This window comes from Rhinatrema bivittatum, chromosome 1, assembly GCF_901001135.1.
Source record: "Rhinatrema bivittatum chromosome 1, aRhiBiv1.1, whole genome shotgun sequence".
Taxonomy (NCBI): Eukaryota; Metazoa; Chordata; class Amphibia; order Gymnophiona; family Rhinatrematidae; genus Rhinatrema; species Rhinatrema bivittatum.
In genome coordinates, this window is record NC_042615.1 from 501,553,152 (window position 1) to 501,573,012 (window position 19,861).

General features: G+C 50.1%; 1 protein-coding gene across 1 annotated transcript in view; it reads left to right on the top strand.

Annotated features, from left to right (window-relative positions):
* The window catches only part of HCFC1 (host cell factor C1), a 465,140-nt gene that overhangs the window by 67,443 nt on the left and 377,836 nt on the right, over nt 1-19,861 (top strand). Inside the window, exon 7 of the mRNA XM_029609928.1 lies at nt 13,202-13,381. Coding sequence (XP_029465788.1) covers nt 13,202-13,381 — 180 coding nt within the window. The remainder of the gene's footprint in view (nt 1-13,201; nt 13,382-19,861) is intronic.

Here is a 19,861-nt window from a genome sequence, read left to right on the forward strand (position 1 = left end):
TCAGTCTTGGACTCCTTCCTTTCGAGGCAGACGACCACAACGAATGGGTTCCTCGCAGGGTTTGGCCACAGGCAAACCTGCGCAATGAAGGCGCGAGGGCCCATTCCTCCTTTCCACGCATCGGAGGCCGGTTATCCCAGTTTTGGGAGGAATGGGTCAAGATCACTTCAGACCAGTGGGTCCTCGACGTGGTGCGTCACGGTTACGAGTTGGATTTTGCTCGGCCCCTCCGGGATCTTTTTATGATATCTCCTTGCGGTCCTCCGGAAAAGCAACTGGTAATAGGCCAAACCGTGGCCCGGTTACGATCCCTGGGGGCAGTGGTGCCCGTTCCGCCGGACGAGACCAGAACAGGTCGGTATTCCATTTACTTCCTGGTTCCAAGGAAGGAAGATACGTTCCGGCCAATTTTGGATTTGAAGAGAGTAAACAGGGCCTTGCGCGTTCCCCGTTTTCGCATGGAAACTCTTCGATCTGTTATTGCGGCCGTCCACAGGGGAGAATTTTTGGCTTCTTTGGATCTGGCCGAGGCGTATCTTCACATTGGGATCAGGGAGCGCCACCAGAGGTACCTGAGGTTCATGGTGCTCGGGGAACACTTTCAGTTTTGCGCCCTCCCGTTCGGGTTAGCCACAGCTCCGAGAGTGTTTACCAAGGTTCTCGTCGTAGTCGCAGCCTTCCTGCGCCGTCAGGGAGTATTGGTGCATCCCTACCTCGACGATTGGCTTATCCGGGCGAAGTCGGAGGACTCGTGCAAGCGAGCAGTCCAGGTGGTGGTTCAGCAACTGCAGTCGCTAGGTTGGGTAGTCAACTTTGCAAAGAGCCAGCTGGTTCCGAGTCAGTGTTTGGAATTTTTGGGAGCACGTTTCGATACCTTGGTGGGCAAGGTATACCTGACTCAGCAGAGACTGGAGAACCTGATGCTTCAGGTACAGAACCTACTGGATCTCCCCTTACCTACGGCATGGGATTATTTGCAGGTCATTGGACATATGGTTTCTACTCTGGAAATGGTGCCGTGGGCTTTTGCGCATATGCGTCCTTTGCAAACCGCTCTTCTTTCTCGCTGGGACCAGAAAATCGGGGATTACGGTGCCCAGTTGCTGCTGGTGGAACCGGCTCGGTCCAGTCTAGCTTGGTGGTTGATCCCGGACCACCTCTTGCAGGGGGTAGATCTCGATCCTCCTCAGTGGGTGGTAGTGACGACGGATGCCAGTCTAACGGGCTGGGGAGCGGTCTGTCAATCAAGAGCGGTACAGGGAACGTGGTCCCCTCGCCAGGCCTCTTGATCCATCAACCGTCTGGAGACCAGAGCGGTACGTCTAGCCTTGCGCCACCTTCTGCCCCTGGTACGCGGTCGGGCGGTTCGAGTCCTCTCGGACAACGCAACCACGGTAGCATATATAAATCGCCAGGGCGGTACAAGAAGTCGACCGGTGGCGACCGAAGCAGCGTTGTTGATGACCTGGGCGGAGCGTTATCTGTCCCGCATCGCGGCCACCCACATTGCAGGCGTAGATAACGTTCAGGTGGATTATCTCAGTCGACAACACTTGGACCCCGGAGAATGGGAGCTCTCGGCCGAGGCAATGAGTCTCATCACCCTACGATGGGGGATTCCGCACCTAGACCTGATGGCGACTCGGCACAATGCAAAGGCGGCGCGTTTCTTCAGCCGAAGGCGAGAGCACGGGTTGGAAGGAGTGGATGCACTCGTGCTTCCATGGCCTCGTCACGTCCTCCTCTATGTATTTCCTCCATGGCCTCTGATCGGCAAGGTGTTAAGACGCATAGAATTGCATCATGGTCGGGTGATTTTAGTGGCCCCGGAGTGGCCAAGAAGACCATGGTTCGCGGATCTGGTTCATCTTGCGACGGACGGGCCTTTACGTCTCAGTCATCTTCCGAACCTCCTTCGGCAAGGGCCGGTATTTTTAGATCTAGCGGATCGCTTTTGTCTGGCGGCTTGGCTTATGAAAGGAGACAATTAAGGAAAAAGGGTTATTCTGAGCCTGTCATTTCCACACTGCTTCGGGCACGGAGGCCCTCTACTACGCTTACTTATGCTAGAGTGTGGAAGGTGTTTGACTCCTGGTGCGGTGTCTCGAAGATTGTGCCACGCCGGGCTTCTGTAGCTCAAATCCTTACGTTTTTGCAGGACGGCTTGAAGAAGGGTTTGGCTTACAGTTCTCTGAGGGTTCAGGTAGCAGCTCTGGGGTGTTTGAGAGGAAAGGTTGAAGGGTCCTCTCTCGTCTGTCACCCAGACGTAGTACGCTTTTTATGTGGTGTTCGGAACTTGCGTCCTCCGCTGCGGCCTCCTTGCCCGTCTTGGAATTTGAACTTGGTTCTCAAAGGCCTCAATGCGGCCCCCTTTGAGCCTCTCAGGCGGGCCTCCTTAAAGGATTTAACTCTCAAGACGGTGTTTCTCGTGGCGATCGCGTCCGCTCGTAGGGTCTCTGAGTTGCAAGCTCTTTCATGTAGAGAACCGTTCTTGCGTATTTCGGACTCAGGTGTGTCGTTGCGTACGGTACCTTCTTTCTTACCTAAGGTGGTATCGGCCTTTCATGTAAATCAGACGGTGGAATTGCCTTCCTTCTCGGCGACAGAACTACAGTCTTCTCAAGGGTCAGTTTTGAGACGTTTGGATGTTCAAGTGCTCATGCGATATTTAGAAGTTACCAATGATTTTCGACGGTCTGATCATCTGTTTGTCTTGTGGCATGGCCCCAGGAAGGGGCTTCAGGCGTCCAAAGTAACTATTGCCCGTTGGTTGAAGGGCTCGATCGCTGCCACGTACATTGGTGGCGGTAAGGCTGTTCCTGAGGGGCTCAAGGCCCATTCTCTCCGCTCTCAAGCGACTTCGTGGACAGAAAGTCACCTGGTTTCGAGCCAAGAGATTTGCAGGGCGGCCACTTGGAAGTCGTTGCATACTTTCGCTCGACATTATCGGGTTGATGTTCGAGGGCCGTCACCTACTTCCTTTGGAAGCAGCGTACTTCGAGCGGGACTCTCGGGGTCCCACCCCATTTAAGTCAGCTCGGGTACATCCCAGCAGTCTGGACTGATCCTGGTACGTACAGGGAAAGGAAAATTAGGTTCTTACCTGATAATTTTCGTTCCTGTAGTACCAAGGATCAGTCCAGACGCCGGCTCCCAGTAATGGTGTTTCAGGAGAGTCCGCTCGTAACAGTATCTTTTCCACTCTTTCAGGTATCGATAACTTGATACGGTAAGTGATTATTCATTTCGTTGCCTTTTGGCTTTGTTTGCTTGGTTGGCTCAGTAGTGTTTGAGCGATGTTAATGCTTACTTTTGCAGAGTTTTACTACTTGATCTAGCCAGTGGCCATAATTAATTTTTGGCTATTTTTGGCGGAAGGATGATCCATTTCTTCTGCTTTGATATCAATTATACTGAAGGATGGCAGGTGGCACACCAGTATATCTAGGGGGTGCTTTCAGTTTTCTCTCTGACTCCATCTGCTGGAGGGGAGGCATAACCCAGCAGTCTGGACTGATCCTTGGTACTACAGGAACGAAAATTATCAGGTAAGAACCTAATTTTCCTTTTTCACTGTGGCTGACTGACAGTCTTCAGTGCTGAGGTAAGGAGAGGTGCAGGAGGGACCGGGTCTTTTAAGGCCGGCCAGGGAAGCTGTCAGCAGTGTTCCCCCTCAGCTCCCAGGGCTCCGGGGAGTTTTCTGAGGGCAAGGGTGAGGTTTTTTCTCCTTGTGCCTTGTTTATTCCCCACTTCCCTGCTTGGGGGCCTTGCGATTTCACTATAGACAGGCTCCTTTCCTGTGGCACGGCTGCGCGCGTTTTTTTTTTTTTTTTTCTCCTCAGCCGGTAGTCTCTTAACCCGCAGCACGAAAAGTTTTTGTTTTTTCCGGCCCTGCCTGACTGAAATTTTCTCTGTGTTGCGGCTCCGAGCATTTTAAAAAAAATTTATTCGTGCCCTTTTTCACTTCAGACTATCGGTACGCTGCTGCGGATGGGACCAAAAACAGAAACGCAGGCCCGCCACGCGTGTGGGTCACGTGGCCAGGCGTTAGATGCGGCCTCCTTATATGCAGCGTGTTCCCTGGGGTTAGAGGGCTCTTCAGGGCTTTTTGCCTCCTCCCTCGGGGAGGTAATGTCTGTCTCGGCTTCGCGGGAAGAGGATTCTCCGCCTGTTCTAGCCCTGGTGAGGGAAGATCTCACCTGGGGAACTGATTATATCACCCCAGCCGACTCTCCAGTGCGGGAGGGGGACCCGGAGGGGTTTTCCCCAGAATTTGTCGTCCTTATGCACCAGGCTTTCCTGGCAAGCAAACGCTCGGCGGTTCGGACCCGCCTGAGAAAAGAGGTCTGGGTACGGACCCTCGTCAGCGCCTCCCTGATCAGGCTCACCCCACAGGGGATTCTCCCCAGGGTACACAAAATCCAATCCCGGGGTATGGAGCGAAGCTGGCTTCTGGGGTAGTAGGGGCGGCAGAACCGGATCCACGGCCGGATCTGGCTGATGTGGATACTGATGATCCGGATGAGCCAGACGACCCTCCTGTGGAGGGGGATGACCCCAGCGTGGTGCGTTTGTTCATGCGGGATGAGTTAAGACCCCATATTCCCCAGATCCTTGAAGTTCTGGGTCTTAAGGTTTCTCAAGAAGAGTCCGACAAAGAGGGCGTCAATCCAGTCCTCGACGGCATTAGAGGTCCACAACATCTTTTCCTCTGCCTAAAAAGGTTCACAAACTAGTGACCGGGGAGTGGGAGATTCCGGATTCTGGCTTGAAGGTGGGCAGAGCTATGGTGAAACTGTACCCGTTATCGTCTGATGTTTCGGAGTTCCTGAAGATTCCAAAGGTGGACGCCGCGGTCTCAGCAGTCACGAAAAAGACCACTATCCCGGTTGCTGGGGAGGTTGACCTTAAGGATATGCAGGACTGCAAGCTGGAGATCCAGTTGAAGCGAGCATTCGAGGTTGCTGCGCTAAGCCTTCGGGCAGCAGTTTGCGCTAGCCTCATGCAGAGGGCCTGTCTGTGTTGGGTCCAGGAGTCTGCTGCCGGGGCTGGTTTGGGCGACAGTGGGGCTCTGCAGTCCGCCCGTCTAGAAGCAGGCATCGCTTATGTTGCAGATGCTTTGTATGATCTGGTAAGGACCTTGGCGAGAGGTATGGTGTCCTTGGTGTCAGCGCGGTGTCTCCTCTGGTTGCAAAATTGGGGCGGATTTGTCTTCCAAGTCCCAGCTTAGTAATCTACCCTTTAAGGATAAGCTCCTGTTTGGGGAGGATCTGGATCAGCTGGTAAAGCTGCTTGCCGAATCCAAGGGCAATCGGTTTCCGGAAGATAAAAGATCTTCTAAGAAAGTCTTCCCTCCTCGAGCTAGTTTTCGGGACCCTCGCCGCTTCAGAGCGGGTCAATACTCCGCACCTCCTGCTTCATCAGGCCAATGGGACCTGATGAAGTTCATCCCAGAATACTGAGGGAGCGCAGAGATGTGCTGGCGGGTCCACTGTGTGACCTGTTCAATAGATCCCTAGAAACTGGAGTGGTGCCGAGTGATTGGAGGAGAGCGGTGATGGTCCCGCTTCACAAGAGTGGGAACAGAGAAGAGGCTGGTAACTACAGACCAGTTAGCCTCACTTCGGTGGTGGGAAAAGTAATGGAGTCACTGTTGAAAGAGAGAATAGTGAACTATCTACAGTCGGGAGAATTGCTGGACCAGCGGCAGCATGGATTCACCATTGGAAGATCCTGTCAGACAAATCTGATTGACTTTTTTGACTGGGTAACCAAGGAATTGGATCAAGGAAGAGCACTCAATGTCATCTACTTGGATTTCAGCAAAGCTTTTGACACTGTCCCGCACAGGAGACTGGTGAATAAAATGAGAAGCTTAGGAGTGAGTGCCGAGGTGGTGGCCTGGATTGCAAACTGGTTGACGGACAGAAGACAATGTGTGATGGTAAATGGAACTCTCTCTGAAGAGAGAGCCGTTTTAAGCGGTGTACCGCAGGGATCGGTGTTGGGACCGGTCCTTTTCAATATCTTTGTGAGCGACATTGCGGAAGGGATAGAAGGCAAGGTATGTCTTTTTGCGGATGACACTAAGATCTGCAACAGAGTGGACACGCTGGAAGGAGTGGAGAGAATGAGACTGGATTTAAGGAAGCTGGAAGAGTGGTCGAAGATATGGCAGCTGAGATTCAATGCCAAGAAGTGCAGAGTCATGCATATGGGGAGTGGAAATCCGAATGAACTGTATTCGATGGGGGGAGAAAGGCTGATGTGCACGGAGCAGGAAAGAGACCTTGGGGTGATAGTCTCTAATGATCTGAAGTCGGCGAAACAATGTGACAAGGCGATAGCTAAAGCTAGAAGAATGCTGGGCTGCATAGAGAGAGGAATATCGAGTAAGAAAAGGGAAGTGATTATCCCCTTGTACAGGTCCTTGGTGAGACCTCACCTGGAGTATTGTGTTCAGTTCTGGAGACCGTATCTCCGAAGAGACAGAGACAAGATGGAGGCGGTCCAGAGAAGGGCAACCAAAAAGGTGGAAGGTCTTCATCAAATGACTTATGAGGAGAGATTGAAGAATCTAAATATGTACACCCTGGAGGAAAGGAGGAGCAGAGGTGATATGATACAGACTTTCAGATACTTGAAAGGTTTTAATGATCCAAAGACAACGACAAACCTTTTCTGTAGGAAAAAAATCAGCAGAACCAGGGGTCACGATTTGAAGCTCCAGGGAGGAAGATTCAGAACCAATGTCAGGAAGTATTTCTTCACAGAGAGGGTGGTAGATGCCTGGAATGCCCTTCCGGAGGAAGTAGTGAAGACCAGAACTGTGAAGGACTTCAAAGGGGCGTGGGATAAACACTGTGGATCCATAAAGTCAAGAGGCAGTCAGTGCAGAGTGGGTGGCTCGCCAGAATGACGGCTACTGCCTGGAGATAATACCCTTATTCAATAAACATGCACATGGTTACTGTGACTCCAACATCGCTCTAAGCTTCAACAGCAAGAGGAAATGTGGAAAAAAGGATTTGCACTCACAAAGCGGGGAGTAGCTGGCTTGTTACGGCTGTTACTACCCCAAACCAAAGAAGCCTGATACTTCACTTTCAATGCATATCCAGCATAGCTCTCTGCTTCAATGGCAGGGGAGAAGAAAAACTGATACTTCACGCATATCCAGCATAGCTCTCTGCTTCAACGGCAGGGGAGAAGAAAAACTGATACTTCACGCATATCCAGCACAGCTCTCTGCTTCAACTGCAGGGGAGAAGAAAAACTGATACTTCACGCATATCCAGCACAGCTCTCTGCTTCAACGGCAGGGGAGAAGAAAAACTGATACTTCACGCATATCCAGCATAGCTCTCTGCTTCAACGGCAGGGGAGAAGAAAAACAACCAATAAGGGCTGAATAACATAGTCTGGGTAAAACAAATAAGCATGGGTGTAGCTTGCTTATTGCGGCGGTTACTACCCCTAACTAATCAAGCTTGATATTTCACTTGGATGCAGCTCCATCACTGCTCTCTACATCAATGGTGGGGGGTGAAAGGGAAATAGAACCAAGGGTTGCTAAGAGCCAAGAGAAACAGATAAGTATGAAAGGAAAGAAGTGTGAAGCTTGCTGGGCAGACTGGATGGGCCGTTTGGTCTTCTTCTGCCGTCATTTCTATGTTTCTATGTTTCTAAACCTGCTTCGGGGCGCCAGCTGTCCTTTTGAGGGGGGCGCCGGCCCAGAAGAGATTTGGGAGATCTTGGTGCAGGAAGTAAAAAAAAAAAAAAAAAAAACCAACAAAAAAAACCCAATGAAGCCACGAGCACCCATTCCATTGTCGAAGCTGTCGGAGGCAGATTACCCAACTTTTACACGGAATGGGCAAGTATTACATCAGACTGCTGGGTCTTAGAAATGATCAAAGACAGGTATGTACTGGAGTTCTCGCGCCCGGTACGGGAGGTTTTTGTGGAGTCCCCGAGTGGCCTCAAGTGTCAAGCGAGAGGTGGTCCGGGTGACTCTACGACTTCTCGAGCTTAAAGCTATTGTCCCAGTTCCAGAGGCTCAACAGGGACGAGGTCGGTACTCTGTGTACTTTGTGGTCCCCAAGAAGGAGGGCACGTTTCGACCCATCCTCGATCTACAGTAGGTGAACTGTTGCATTTGGGTTCCTTGTTTTCGTCCTTGTAAATAGTTATATATATATTTTACCCTACATCTCCTATATTTTTATGACTTATAATTGTAAATCGTTCAGTTGTATATCTGTATTGTCCCATGTTCATTTTTTCACTGTAAAGCGCTTGTTTGCTGACTTTCGTTTAATGTGAACCGATGAGATGTTCCCAACGTTCATCGGTATATAAAAACTTCTAAATAAATAAATAAATGGAAACCCTGAGGACCGTGATGGCTGCGGTTCGAAAAGGGGAGTTTCTCGCTTCTCTGGACCTCATGGAGGCATATTTACACATTCAGATATGGCTGAATCACCAGAGATTTCTGCAGTTCAAGGTCTTGGGACGACACTTCCAATTTCGAGCCCTCCCATTTGGTCTTGCAACAGCTCCTCGCACGTTCACCAAGGTGATGGTGGTGGTGGTGGTGGCGGCCTTCCTTCGTCAGGAGGGAATCTTGGTCCACCCGTACCTGGACGACTAGTAGATTAGCGCGAAGTGTCAGGAGGACTGCGAGAGATTGGTGCACATGGTGATGCTCACATTGCGATCCTTAGGTTTGGGTAATCAATGTGCAGAAGAGTCACTTGGAACCCATTCAGAAGTTGATTTATCTCTGAGCACAATTCGATACCTTGCTGGGCAAAGTGTTTCTAGCGGCAGACCGAATAGGGAAGTTGAAGGAACAAATACATTCCCTTCTTCGAAGGAACAATCCCACAGTGTGGCATCATCTTTAGGTACTGGGCTCCATGGCTTCAACCTTGGACTTGGTTCCTTGGGCGTTTGCTCACTTAAGACCTTTACAGCGTGCGCTTTTGTATTGCTGGAGCCCGGTGTTGGAGCAATTTCATCTACCAATGCCTCTACTTCCAGAATACAGAGCCAGTCTGTCATGGTGACTGTCACTGGACAATCTGGGACGGGGGGTGGATTTGGACACTCTGAATTGGCTGAGAATCTCCATTGATGCCAGCCTCTCAGGTTGGGGGGGCGGTGTGTGCAGACAGGTCCATCCAAGGGCTCTGGTCGGTGATAGAAAGATCCTGGTCCATAAACTGGCTCGAGACCAGGGCTGTACGTCTGGCCCTGCGGGCCAGAATGGTGCAAGTCTTCTCGGACAATGCGACAACGGTGGCGTACATCAACCGGCAAGGCGGGACTTTTAAGTCCCGCCATAGCACTGGAGGCGCATCTTCTGTTCACCTGGGTGGAGCGCCATCTCGAGGGCTTTGCCGCATCCCATGTTGCGGGAGTAGAGAATGTGCAAGTCTATTATCTCAGCCGTCAGCAACTAGACCCAGGGGAATGGGAACTATCTCTCGAGGCGTGGAATCTCATTTGCGCCAGATGGGGAACTCCTCAGCTGGATCTGATGGCAACGCAGGCGAACACAAAAACAGTTCATTTATTCAGCTGTCGCCGAGAACAGGGCTCGGTGGGCATAGACACTCATGTGTCCTTGGCCCACGGAGATTCTTCTGTAGGTCTTCCCGCCCTGGCCCCTCATAGATCGGCTTCTCCGCCTAGAGCGGCACGAGGGAAGGGTGATTCTGGTGGCGCCGGAGTGGCCACGTCGTCCGTGGTTCGCGGATCTGGTACGCTTGGCTCTAGACGGTCCACTTCACCTGGCTCATCTAACGCATCTGCTCCGTCAGGGGCCCTTATTTTCGGATCGTGAGGATTGCTTCTCTCTCGCGGCTTGGATTTTGAGAGGTGACGTTTACGCTTGAGGGGTTATTCAGAACATGTCATTTTCACCCTCCTACAGGTAAGACGTCCAGCCACCTCTATAGCCTATGTGAGAGTTTGGAAGCTTTTTGAGGCGTGGTGTCGTCAGCGTCCTGCGACCCTTTAGCGGTGCATGTTCCTCGGGTGCTTGACTTTCTGCAACAGGGCCTCGCTAAGGGCTTAGCATTCAATTCCTTTCATGTACAAGTTGCAGCTCAAGGTACCGTGCGGGGAAACTTTGACGGCTGTTCGTTGGCAGCGCATCCGGATATTGCTCGGTTTCTTAAGGGGGTCAAACATTTGCGCCCTCCCATCCGTTCGGTGTGTCCGGATTGGAGTTTGAATTTAGTCCTGCGAGTTCTATGTGGTGCTCCTTTCAAGCCTCTTCGTGGAGTTTTCCTGAAAGATCTGACTTTGAAAACTGTGTTTTTGGTGGCCATTTGCTCGGCCCATCGTATCTCAGAGTTGCAGGCGCTGTCTTGTCAGGATCCTTTTTTTTGGATTTACGATGATCGGGTATTTATTTATTTTATTTAAAACTTTTATATACCGGTATTAGTATGCAAACATCATACCGGTTTACATTGTAACTAAAAGACTGAAAATACAATTAACAGGGCGGGGAAGGGGGAGAGAGTAAATACATAGTGCAGAAGGTATTGAAGAAGAAAAAACATCAACTTTGAACGGTAACAGATGGGTTAATTACAAGGGACTATATACAATATAGTTACAAGAGACTATAAACAACATCCAATTTATTGTATTGTATTATGTAAGGTTCCGTCCTTTGTCCCTAAGGTGGTTTCAGCCTTTCACATCAATCAAACTTGGAGCTTCTGGGGTTCCCTAACTGGTCCAGGGAGTCTTCAAAGAACAGAGACCTTCATCTTTTGGATGTGCGGCGCGCCTTATTGTTATCTGGAGGTTATCCATGACGTCAGACATTCTGATCATTTGTTCGTTCTCTTTGGTTGCCCAAAGAAGGGGGACAAAGCGTCAAAGGCGACCATATCTCGGTGGATTAAGGAAGCCATTTGTGCGGCATACGTAGCCTGAGGGCGTCAAGTGCCTTTGGGTTTCAGAGCTCATTCCACTACCCTGTTTCCCCGAAAATAAGACAGTGTCTTATATTAATTTTTGCTACCAAAGATGCACTAGGCCTTATTTTCAGGGGATGTCTAATACCGTTGAGCTGCTGGCTGCCCCTGCGTCAGCCATGCCTCACCAGTGTGCTGTCAGAGAGAGGTAGGAGTGTGCAGCATTCATGGTAGTCAGCTTGGGCTGACTCTGCTGCTTTTGAACCTCTGCACACTGCTTGGAAGGGGTCCCCCGACTGGTACTGCCACCATCCCCAGATGTCAGTAATCTTGATGCCACTGTCACTGCTGCCACATGGCTATTGGGGAGGCGCCGATTGCTGCTACTGACACTGAAGCCCATTCTGCTGCCTCCTCTGTGCAGGCCCCGTGGGCTTCCACTTTCTCCATGCTGATCTCGTACATTGTGAGATCCGCATAGAGAAAGTGCTATTCTTGCACATTCCCAAAGATTACATGTGCCAATCACTAAAAAGTAATTTATTTATTTTTTTTTTACCTTTGCTGGCTGATGTTAGTTTTCTAATCGGTTGGTCACAGGCTTTTTTTTTTTTCCACCTTCCCTTTCTTATTTTTTTGCCAATTCCTTTTATATTGTCCTTTTTTCTTCCGTATTTCTTTTCTCTCGGTCTTCTTCCCTCAATCACAGTCACTTTCTCATTCTCACATGCATTTCTCTCTCTCACACACACACAGGCTCTCACTGTCACATGCTGTCTCTCATACAATCATTCATACACACAGTCTCTCACTGGCACATGCTGTCTGACGCTCATACACACAGGCTCTCTCTCACTCCACATGCTGTCTTGCTCAAGCATAGGCTCTCACCATCACACGCTGTCTCTCTCACACACACAGAGGCTCTCACATGCTGCCTCTGCAAACATTCAGATCCCACACACAATCTCTCAACTCATCTCATACACGCACGCACACACCCTCTACAGACCCTCAGCCTCTCTCTCACCTCTGGGCCTCCTCTTCGCGGGTCGCCGCAGGATGGGCTCTGCAGCGGCCCTGAACTTCTTGGGCCTCTTCCTCGGCTTGGGATTCGCAGCAGCCCGCGGCGGCTCCTCTTCTGCACGCGCTGATGCTCTTTCTTCTTCCTGCCCATGCGGTTCCGGCAACGTTTACTTCCGGGGCAGCATAGGCAGGAAGGAGAAAGAGCATCAGTGCATTTTAACGCGATCTTTTTCTTCGGGCAAGGAGGCTCAGCGGCCGCATGAGCCTCCTTGTGCCCGGGGGCATTGGCTCCCCTCGGGATACCACTGCTCGCGTCTGCCCCTAATACTTTGGAAACTTTATTTAAAAAAAAAAAAAAAATTTTTAAATGACGTCACAGGATTGACCGGCCCACCGGGGGAAGCCCGATCCCCCGATAGGTCAATCCGCCCCTGTTTACAAGGGATGCCTTACTTTCAGGGGAGGTCTTATATTTAAGAATTCGGCAAAATCTCTACTAGGTCTTATTTTTGGGGGATGTCTTATTTTCGGGGAAACACGGTAGGACTCAGGCTACTTCCTGGGCAGAGTGTCAGTTACTGTTGCCTCAGGAGATCTGTAGGGCGGCGGTGTGGTCGTCTATTCACACTTTTATGAAACATTACTGATTGGACGTTAAGGCTTCTGATGAGCCATCCTTCGGGGAGAGTGTACTTCGTGCGGGTCTTTCGGGTTCCTGCCCAGTGTAGGGTGGCTTGGGTACACCCCATTTTTCTGGACTGATCTGGGTATGTTCAGGAAATGAAAATTGGTTCTTACTTGCTAATTTTCATTCCTGTAATACCACAGATCAGTCCAGAGGCCCATCCCTTTCTTCAGATAGCAAAAGACTGTCTTGGTCGGAACTTGCTTAAGTTTTTTTTTTTATTGTTGAAGCTCCTTTTTTGCAGACATGATTCATGGAGCAGTTTTTAGCAGTTCGGTCTGGGTTTTGCCAGCGACGAAGTGGTAGTCCAGAAAATTGGTTGGGTACTACCCTTCGTTATTTAGTTCGGTTAGCATGGGCTTGGGTACATGTCAATACTGAGTGACTGCAGGTGGCATTCTCGTTATGTAGCAGTGCCCAAAGTTCTAATTGTTCTCTGACTCCACCTGCTGGTAGGGATACACAACCCACTTTTCTGGACTGATCTGTGGTATTACAGGAACGAAAATTAGCAGGTAAGAACCAATTTTCATTTCTCTTTCTGCAGACTCCATGACATGGGAGCACATCCTCATGGATACGATGGAAGACAATATTCCCCGTGCCCGTGCTGGCCACTGTGCTGTAGCCATTAACACACGTCTCTACATCTGGAGTGGCCGTGATGGTTACCGCAAGGCCTGGAACAACCAAGTGTGCTGCAAGGATCTCTGGTACTTAGAAACAGGTAAGATCAGTGATTTGACCCTGTGTGTAGAAAATATTCAGATTCCTGTCTGGTTGTAAGTTCATGGTATATTGAAGGCGATGGTTATTTGGGAAAGTCAGTTTATCTTGTGAGACAGTTTTAAAAGCTGTGAATTTGAAAGCCCTGTCTGCAGTGGTGCAATTCATCCTTCTGAGACTGCATAAAGTGAGAATATGCAGCTTAAAAATTGACATGAAGCACTCAGTAGCTAGTTGGGCAATACCTGTCACCTGTAAGTGTGTATTTTGGTTGTATTCATGAACTCGCAATACAATATTTATTTATTTATATATTTAACATTTTTTTTTTTACCGACATTAAAATACACATCATATCGGTTTACATTGTAACGAAAGGTTGAAATTACATAGAACAGGGGAGGGGAGAACCAGGAGATTATGAATGAGAGAGTAGAGGCTCTAGGGGGAACCTGAAAGGTAAAGCGAGGGGAAGGGGGAAGGGGAGATGAAAAACATATTTACAAACATTAATCGTGGTCATGAATGATAAACATAATTACAGCAGGGGGGGCAAGGGTGGGTAGAGAGGGTGGCTAGTCTGGGAAGGCCTGGTGGAAGAGCCATGTTTTGAGCATCTTTCTGAATTTCAGGGGGGCAGGGCTCCAGACGGAGGTGGGATGGCATGGTGTTCCATTGCGTTGGACCGGCAATAGATAGGGCACGTTCCCTGGTTGCCGAAAGGCGGGCCTTCTTAAGGGGTGGGACTTGAAGGGTGCCAGCAAGGTTTGCTCTGGTGGGGCGGGCAGATTGCGAGAGTTGGAGAGGTTCGCTAAGCCATGAGGGATTGTTCTTCTAAATAGATTTGTGTATAATGGTGAGGGATTTGAAGAGGATGCGGAAAGAGATGGGTAGCCAATGCAGTTCCTTAAGGAGTGGGGTTATATGTTCTGTTTTACGTGTGTTGCTAAGGAGTCTTGCAGTGGCGTTTTGAAGTATCTGGAGGGGTTTGATAGTGGTGTAGGGGAGTCCAAGGTAGAGGGAGTTGCAGTAGTCCAGCTTGGATGAGAGGGTGGCTTGGATGACTGTTTTGAGATCGTGTGTGTGAAGTAGGGGCTTGAGTTTTTTGATGATGTTTAGTTTGTAGAAACCGCCTTTAAGGACAGAGCTGATGTGATTTTTTTAGGTTCAGAAGAGGGTCAATGAGTACACCAAGGTTTTGGACGGCGGGCTGTGAGGTTAAGGAGAGGGTCTTGGGGTCATTGGGGGGGAGGAGCTTGAATGTTTGATGGTTGTGGATGGGGAGAAGCTCGGTTTTTGAGGCATTGAGTGCGAGTTGAAGGCATGTGAATAGAGAGTTGATGGAAGAAAGGCATTCCTCCCAATAGCTAAGGGTGGTGGAGATAGATTCATGGAGGGGAATGATAATCTGGACATCATCAGCGTAGATGTAGAAGTTAAGCCCAAGCTCTGAAAGGAGATGACAGGGGAAGGAGATATGTTAAAGAGGGTGGAGGAGAGGGAGGAGCCTTGGGGTACTCCTTGTGTGAGATTTGAAAGCCCTGTCTGCAGTGGTGCAATTCATCCTTCTGAGACTGCATAAAGTGAAAATATGCAGCTTAAAAAATTTGAAAACCCTGTCTGCAGTGGTGCAATTCATCCTTCTGAGACTGCATAAAGTGAGAATATGCAGCTTAAAAAATTGACATGAAGCACTCAGAAGCTAGTTGGGCAATACCTGTCACCTGTAAGTTTATATTTTGGTTGTATTCATGCACTCGCAATACAATATAGGTGGAAACGCCAAATTACCAATATCATAAACATCAACACAATGGTTTGGCAATGATTCACAGTCCACAACACTTGCAAGCTGTTCAAAATGGTGTTTTTAATAGTTTCATTAGTGTCATTCCAAATACAACTGCTATTCATGGTCCCACGATACGGACCATGTTTTGTTAACTGTATATATTGCCATTATCGAGTTTACGAAAACATGGTCCATGTCAGGGGACCGTGAATAGCAGTTGTTGTATTTGGAATAACTTATGAAACTATTAAACATCATTTTGAACAGCTTGCAAGTGTTGTGGACTGTGAATCATTGCCAAACCATTGTGTTGATGTTTATGATATTGGTGATTTGGCGTTTCCACCTATACTGTATTACACTGACATACTTCAGCTGTGTTTATGCATGTGTTTATGCATGGAAAGGTTTTTGGCATACTTTCTGGTGCTAGAGACCATAATTCAAATGTTGAACAAATTTTCTATCTGTGGACTGTAAACCACTGGTCTATATAACTAAGTCCTCAAAACCTTCAACAGGTCTAGATTTCAAGTTCCCTGTATGTACCAAGATCAGTCCAGACTCCTGGGTTTATGCCTCCCTTCCAGCAGATGGAGACAGAGAAAGTTTTACTGATACTACCATAACCTATTATGCCTCCTGCAGTCCCTCAGTATTTCCCTGTCTCCAGCAGATGGTAGATGTGCATACCTGCATTCTTGACTAAATTAAAAAAAAAAAGAAAAGAAAAGAAAATAAGATTGACTCCTCTGAGGAGGTTGGCAGGCCTGGTGGGGCTATTCCTCCTGGTCTTGAGGTGGACGAGCAGGGGGCTGGGGACGCTTTCTTGCTTGGTCCTAGATAGCCGGGGACAGAAAAATAGTGGCTCCAGCTCCCTCTGCCCCAGGAGGATTGAAGGAGCCTGCTGCCCATCTCCAGAACAGGAAAGTGCCTCTTGTGTTCTTTTCTTTGTTTGTTGGCTTCTTTAAAGTTTAATTTTAATTTTTGTTTTTTTAAAGGAAGAGTTCTAAGGGCTTGCTGATGAAAGGCTCTGCCTTCTGTCTGGTGCGAGCGGTTTACACCAAGCAGGGCTCGGTGTTCGGAGGCTGTGCTTCTCTCCTTTGGTGGTGGTTTTTCTCCTGCGGGCACCTGTTTGCTGAGCATGCCGCGTGGCTCGAAGTGTGTCGGCTGTGATGACTTGCGTGCAGCAGCCGCTGCTTCTGCTGCCTCCTGGAGGGAGAGGGTGGTTCAGGCATGTCCAGAGGTCCGAGTGGTAGCTTGAGTTGGTGACACTTGTTTATGCGACATAGGAGTACCCGGATTTGTTTCCTGTCAGCACGGGAACGGTGGCCATTTTGGCCAAATGTGCCGCCCGTGCTGAAGCCGTGGTGGGGGAGGGTAATTTCCCTCCCTCATTGTCCCCTGCTGATGGGAGCCCCATAAGGCCTGGAGGCCAGGCAGAGGCAGCAGGTCACCTCCCTGGGGCAGGAATCTGATAGTTCTGCCTCCTTTTTGGTGGACTTTGTGCTTTTAATGCACAAGGCTTATAAGGCCCGGAAATCCTCAGGGCGGCATGGGCCCAGGTGTGATGCTTCTGCTGGGTCTTGACCTAAGAAGAGTTCCAGAGCTGCAGGGAGACCGGGGGCTAGCAGTTTTTAGCAAGCCCTTGGGGAGTTCATGCTGCGGATGATGAATTTTCAGAGGATTCTGATAGCAGTGTCCCGGTTGGTTCTGGAACTCCTTGGATGATTCCTTCCTTGGGGGGGGAAACAGGATTCCAGAGAGGTCAAGAAGGAACACCTAGCTGTGGATGGTAATGACCTGAAAGTGTTATGGCTCTTCCATAGGGAAGAGTTGGAGCCCCTGATCCCCATGTTCCCTGTATGTTCCCGGAAAAGTCCAGACTCCTGGGTTATGCATCCCTGCCAGCAGATGGAGACAGAGAAAGTTTAACTGACATTGCCTCATAAACCCTAGTGCCACCTGCAGTTCCTCAGTATTTCTGTCTCCTGCAGATGGCAAAGGCTGTAGAACCTGCAGTTCTGCACTTTTCTTTTAGGATTGAATGGTTTTGAGCCTTTCTCCCGGGGGTTTCTTTTGGGTTCCTTCAGGTTTTCCTGTGGTCCCTATCCTGTCCGTTGATGCGGACGGGCCTTTTTTGTGTGCCCACCTGTGGGGGTGTACATCTGGTTGTCCAGATCCCTCCCCTCACGAGGCCGCTCGGGCGGCTGCATGCTCCAAAGGGGGGGGGGGTTGATTTTATTTCCCTCTGTTTCCTGAGACTGCCTGTTTCTTTTTTAGTCAGGCTTTATGTCTGTCTCTGTTTTTTGAGAAAGTTTTTGAAAAAAAGACAGGCAGCAGCTTAGCAGTGCGGGCGACTTCCTCCTCAGCTTGCCGGTAAGATCTGCCCATTTTGGAGGGGGGATCGTTCTTTTTTCTTTTAATTTGTTCTGTCACTTTTCCGCTCTTGCGCTCCTTCCCCCAGAATGAGGCTCGGCTCAATCGTGCCTGAACTGGGAAAACCTTTGCGCGGCTTGTTCTGAGGGCGGGGAGGGCTCTTCTGGAGCTCCTTTGCCCGCGAAACAGCGTCTCTGCTTAGCTGATTGCGCTCCGGTCCTTGGATAGTGGCTCTGTCCTCTGTGTTGCTGCTTCCTCAGACGGCGCGGGAGCGGCAGCCATCTTGGATTTTTCGGTGGCTGTTCCCGCGCCTTCGGAGAGCGTGGGGGAGGGTCCGCCATGTTTGTTCCCGACCCAGTCAGACTCCCCGTTCCTGCCGTTTGCCCTGATGGAGCTGGAGCAGGGAGATTTTTTCCCCAGAATTTGTGCTGCTGCTCCATGATGCTTTTTTGGCCAGTCAGCAGCCCTCGGGTGCTCAGACGTTGGTCAGGCCTGCTCAGTCACAGCCCGGGGGGGCACTGGGGGTTCCTTCTCTTCGGGCTGGTTCCAGTTTGGGTGCTGGTTCGGGTTCAGCCCAGCTGGGCAGGTCTGCTAAATCCCTGGGTCGCAGGCTTCTTGATCCCCCAGGATTTGGCTCGGATGGTTCTGAACAAACGCCCAGGTATACTGGGGACGAGCTTGTCCATGGGGAACCGGCAGGCCTGTTTGATCCTTCGACCCCTGTGGGGGGCTATCTGGGGATCTCTCCTCCTGCGTTGGATGACCTGGAGGTTCACTTATTCAAGAGGGTGGAATTGGACAGTTTGCTCCCTTTTGCCAGGTGTTGGAGTTAAAATGCCCCAGGGTGATACAGATTCTGAAGGGAATGGACCCTGTACTATGCTGGGTGAGGGGTCCTCCAGCTTCATTTCCTTTCTGTAAGTTGGTTAGGAAGTTGGTTGACGCGGAATGGGGGACTCCAGATGCTGGTCTGAAAGCTGCTAGGACCATGGGAAAGCTTTATTTGCTTCCGGAGGAGGACTTGAAATGTTTTGCTCTCCCTAAGGTTGATGCGGCGGTGACCAAGAGAACCACTATTCCCGTGATTGGTTCTGCAGCTTTGAAGGGTATGCAAGATTGCAAGTTAGAGGTACACCTCAAGCAGATTTTTGAGGTCTCTGCTTTGGGGTTACCAGCAGCGATTTGTTCAAGTTTCATGCACTGTGCGTGCGTCTACTGGCTGCAACAGATGCAAGCGCACCTTCTCACAACGGGGGGGAGTACATGAACACAGCTGAGCGTATTGAGACGGCTGTGGCTTTTGGGGCAGATGCTCCCGATGACTTGGTGCGAACTTCCTCTAGGGCTATGGCTTCAGCCGGTAGCGGCTAGGAGGTTGCTCTGGTTGCGTAATTGGTCGGCGGATGTCTCCTTAAAGATGCAGTTAGGCTCATTGCCTCTTGTTTGGGGAAGACCTTGAGCAGCTGATTCAGTCTCTTGGTGATAACAAGCCTCTTCGTTTACACGAGGACAAGCCCAAAGCTAAGAGATTCTTTCGGGTTCAGTCTCTGTTTCGCTCCGATAGGAGATCAAGACCAGCGAGGTTTCCTCTTGCCGCTCATAGATCATTCCCTACTCGAGGGCAGCCTTGGGGGCAGGCCTTTTCGGGGGCCTCAGGAGGATCCGTGTCTGCAGATAAGTCTTCACAATGAAGCGAGGCTGGCCCACTCCGGTGTTCCTATTAGAGGAGGTCGCTTGACTCAATTTTACGGCGAGTGGGCCAAGATTACCAGGACCAGTGGGTTCTGTGTGATAAAAGATGGCTACGTTTTAGATTTTGCTTGACCCATTCGAGAGCTTTTTCTGCTTTCCCTCTGCGGTCCAGTCAGCAAACAGGTGGTGGTGCGGGAGACCTTAGCGTGTCTCCAAAGCCTGGGAGCGGTGATACTGGTTCCACCCTTGGAACTTCGCACGAGCTGCTACTCCATCTATTTTGTTGTTCCAAAGGAGGGCCCTTTCCGGCCCATTCTGGATTTGAAGAAAGTGAATGTCTCTCTCAAAGTTCCCCGCTTCCGGATAGAAACCTTGTGGTCGGTGATAGCGGCGGTGCGCATAGGGGAATTTCTCGCATCCTTGGATCTCACAGAGGTCTATCTGCATATTCCAATTCACCTAGACTCCCAACGCTTTCTCCGCTTCATGGTGCTGGGCAGCGGCATGGTGGCAGTGGTGGCTCTTCGGAAGGAGGGAGTCCTGGTGCACCCATATCTGAACGAATGACTTATCAGGGCGAAATCGGAAGCTCGTCTTCAGTCAGTCAGCAGAGTACTC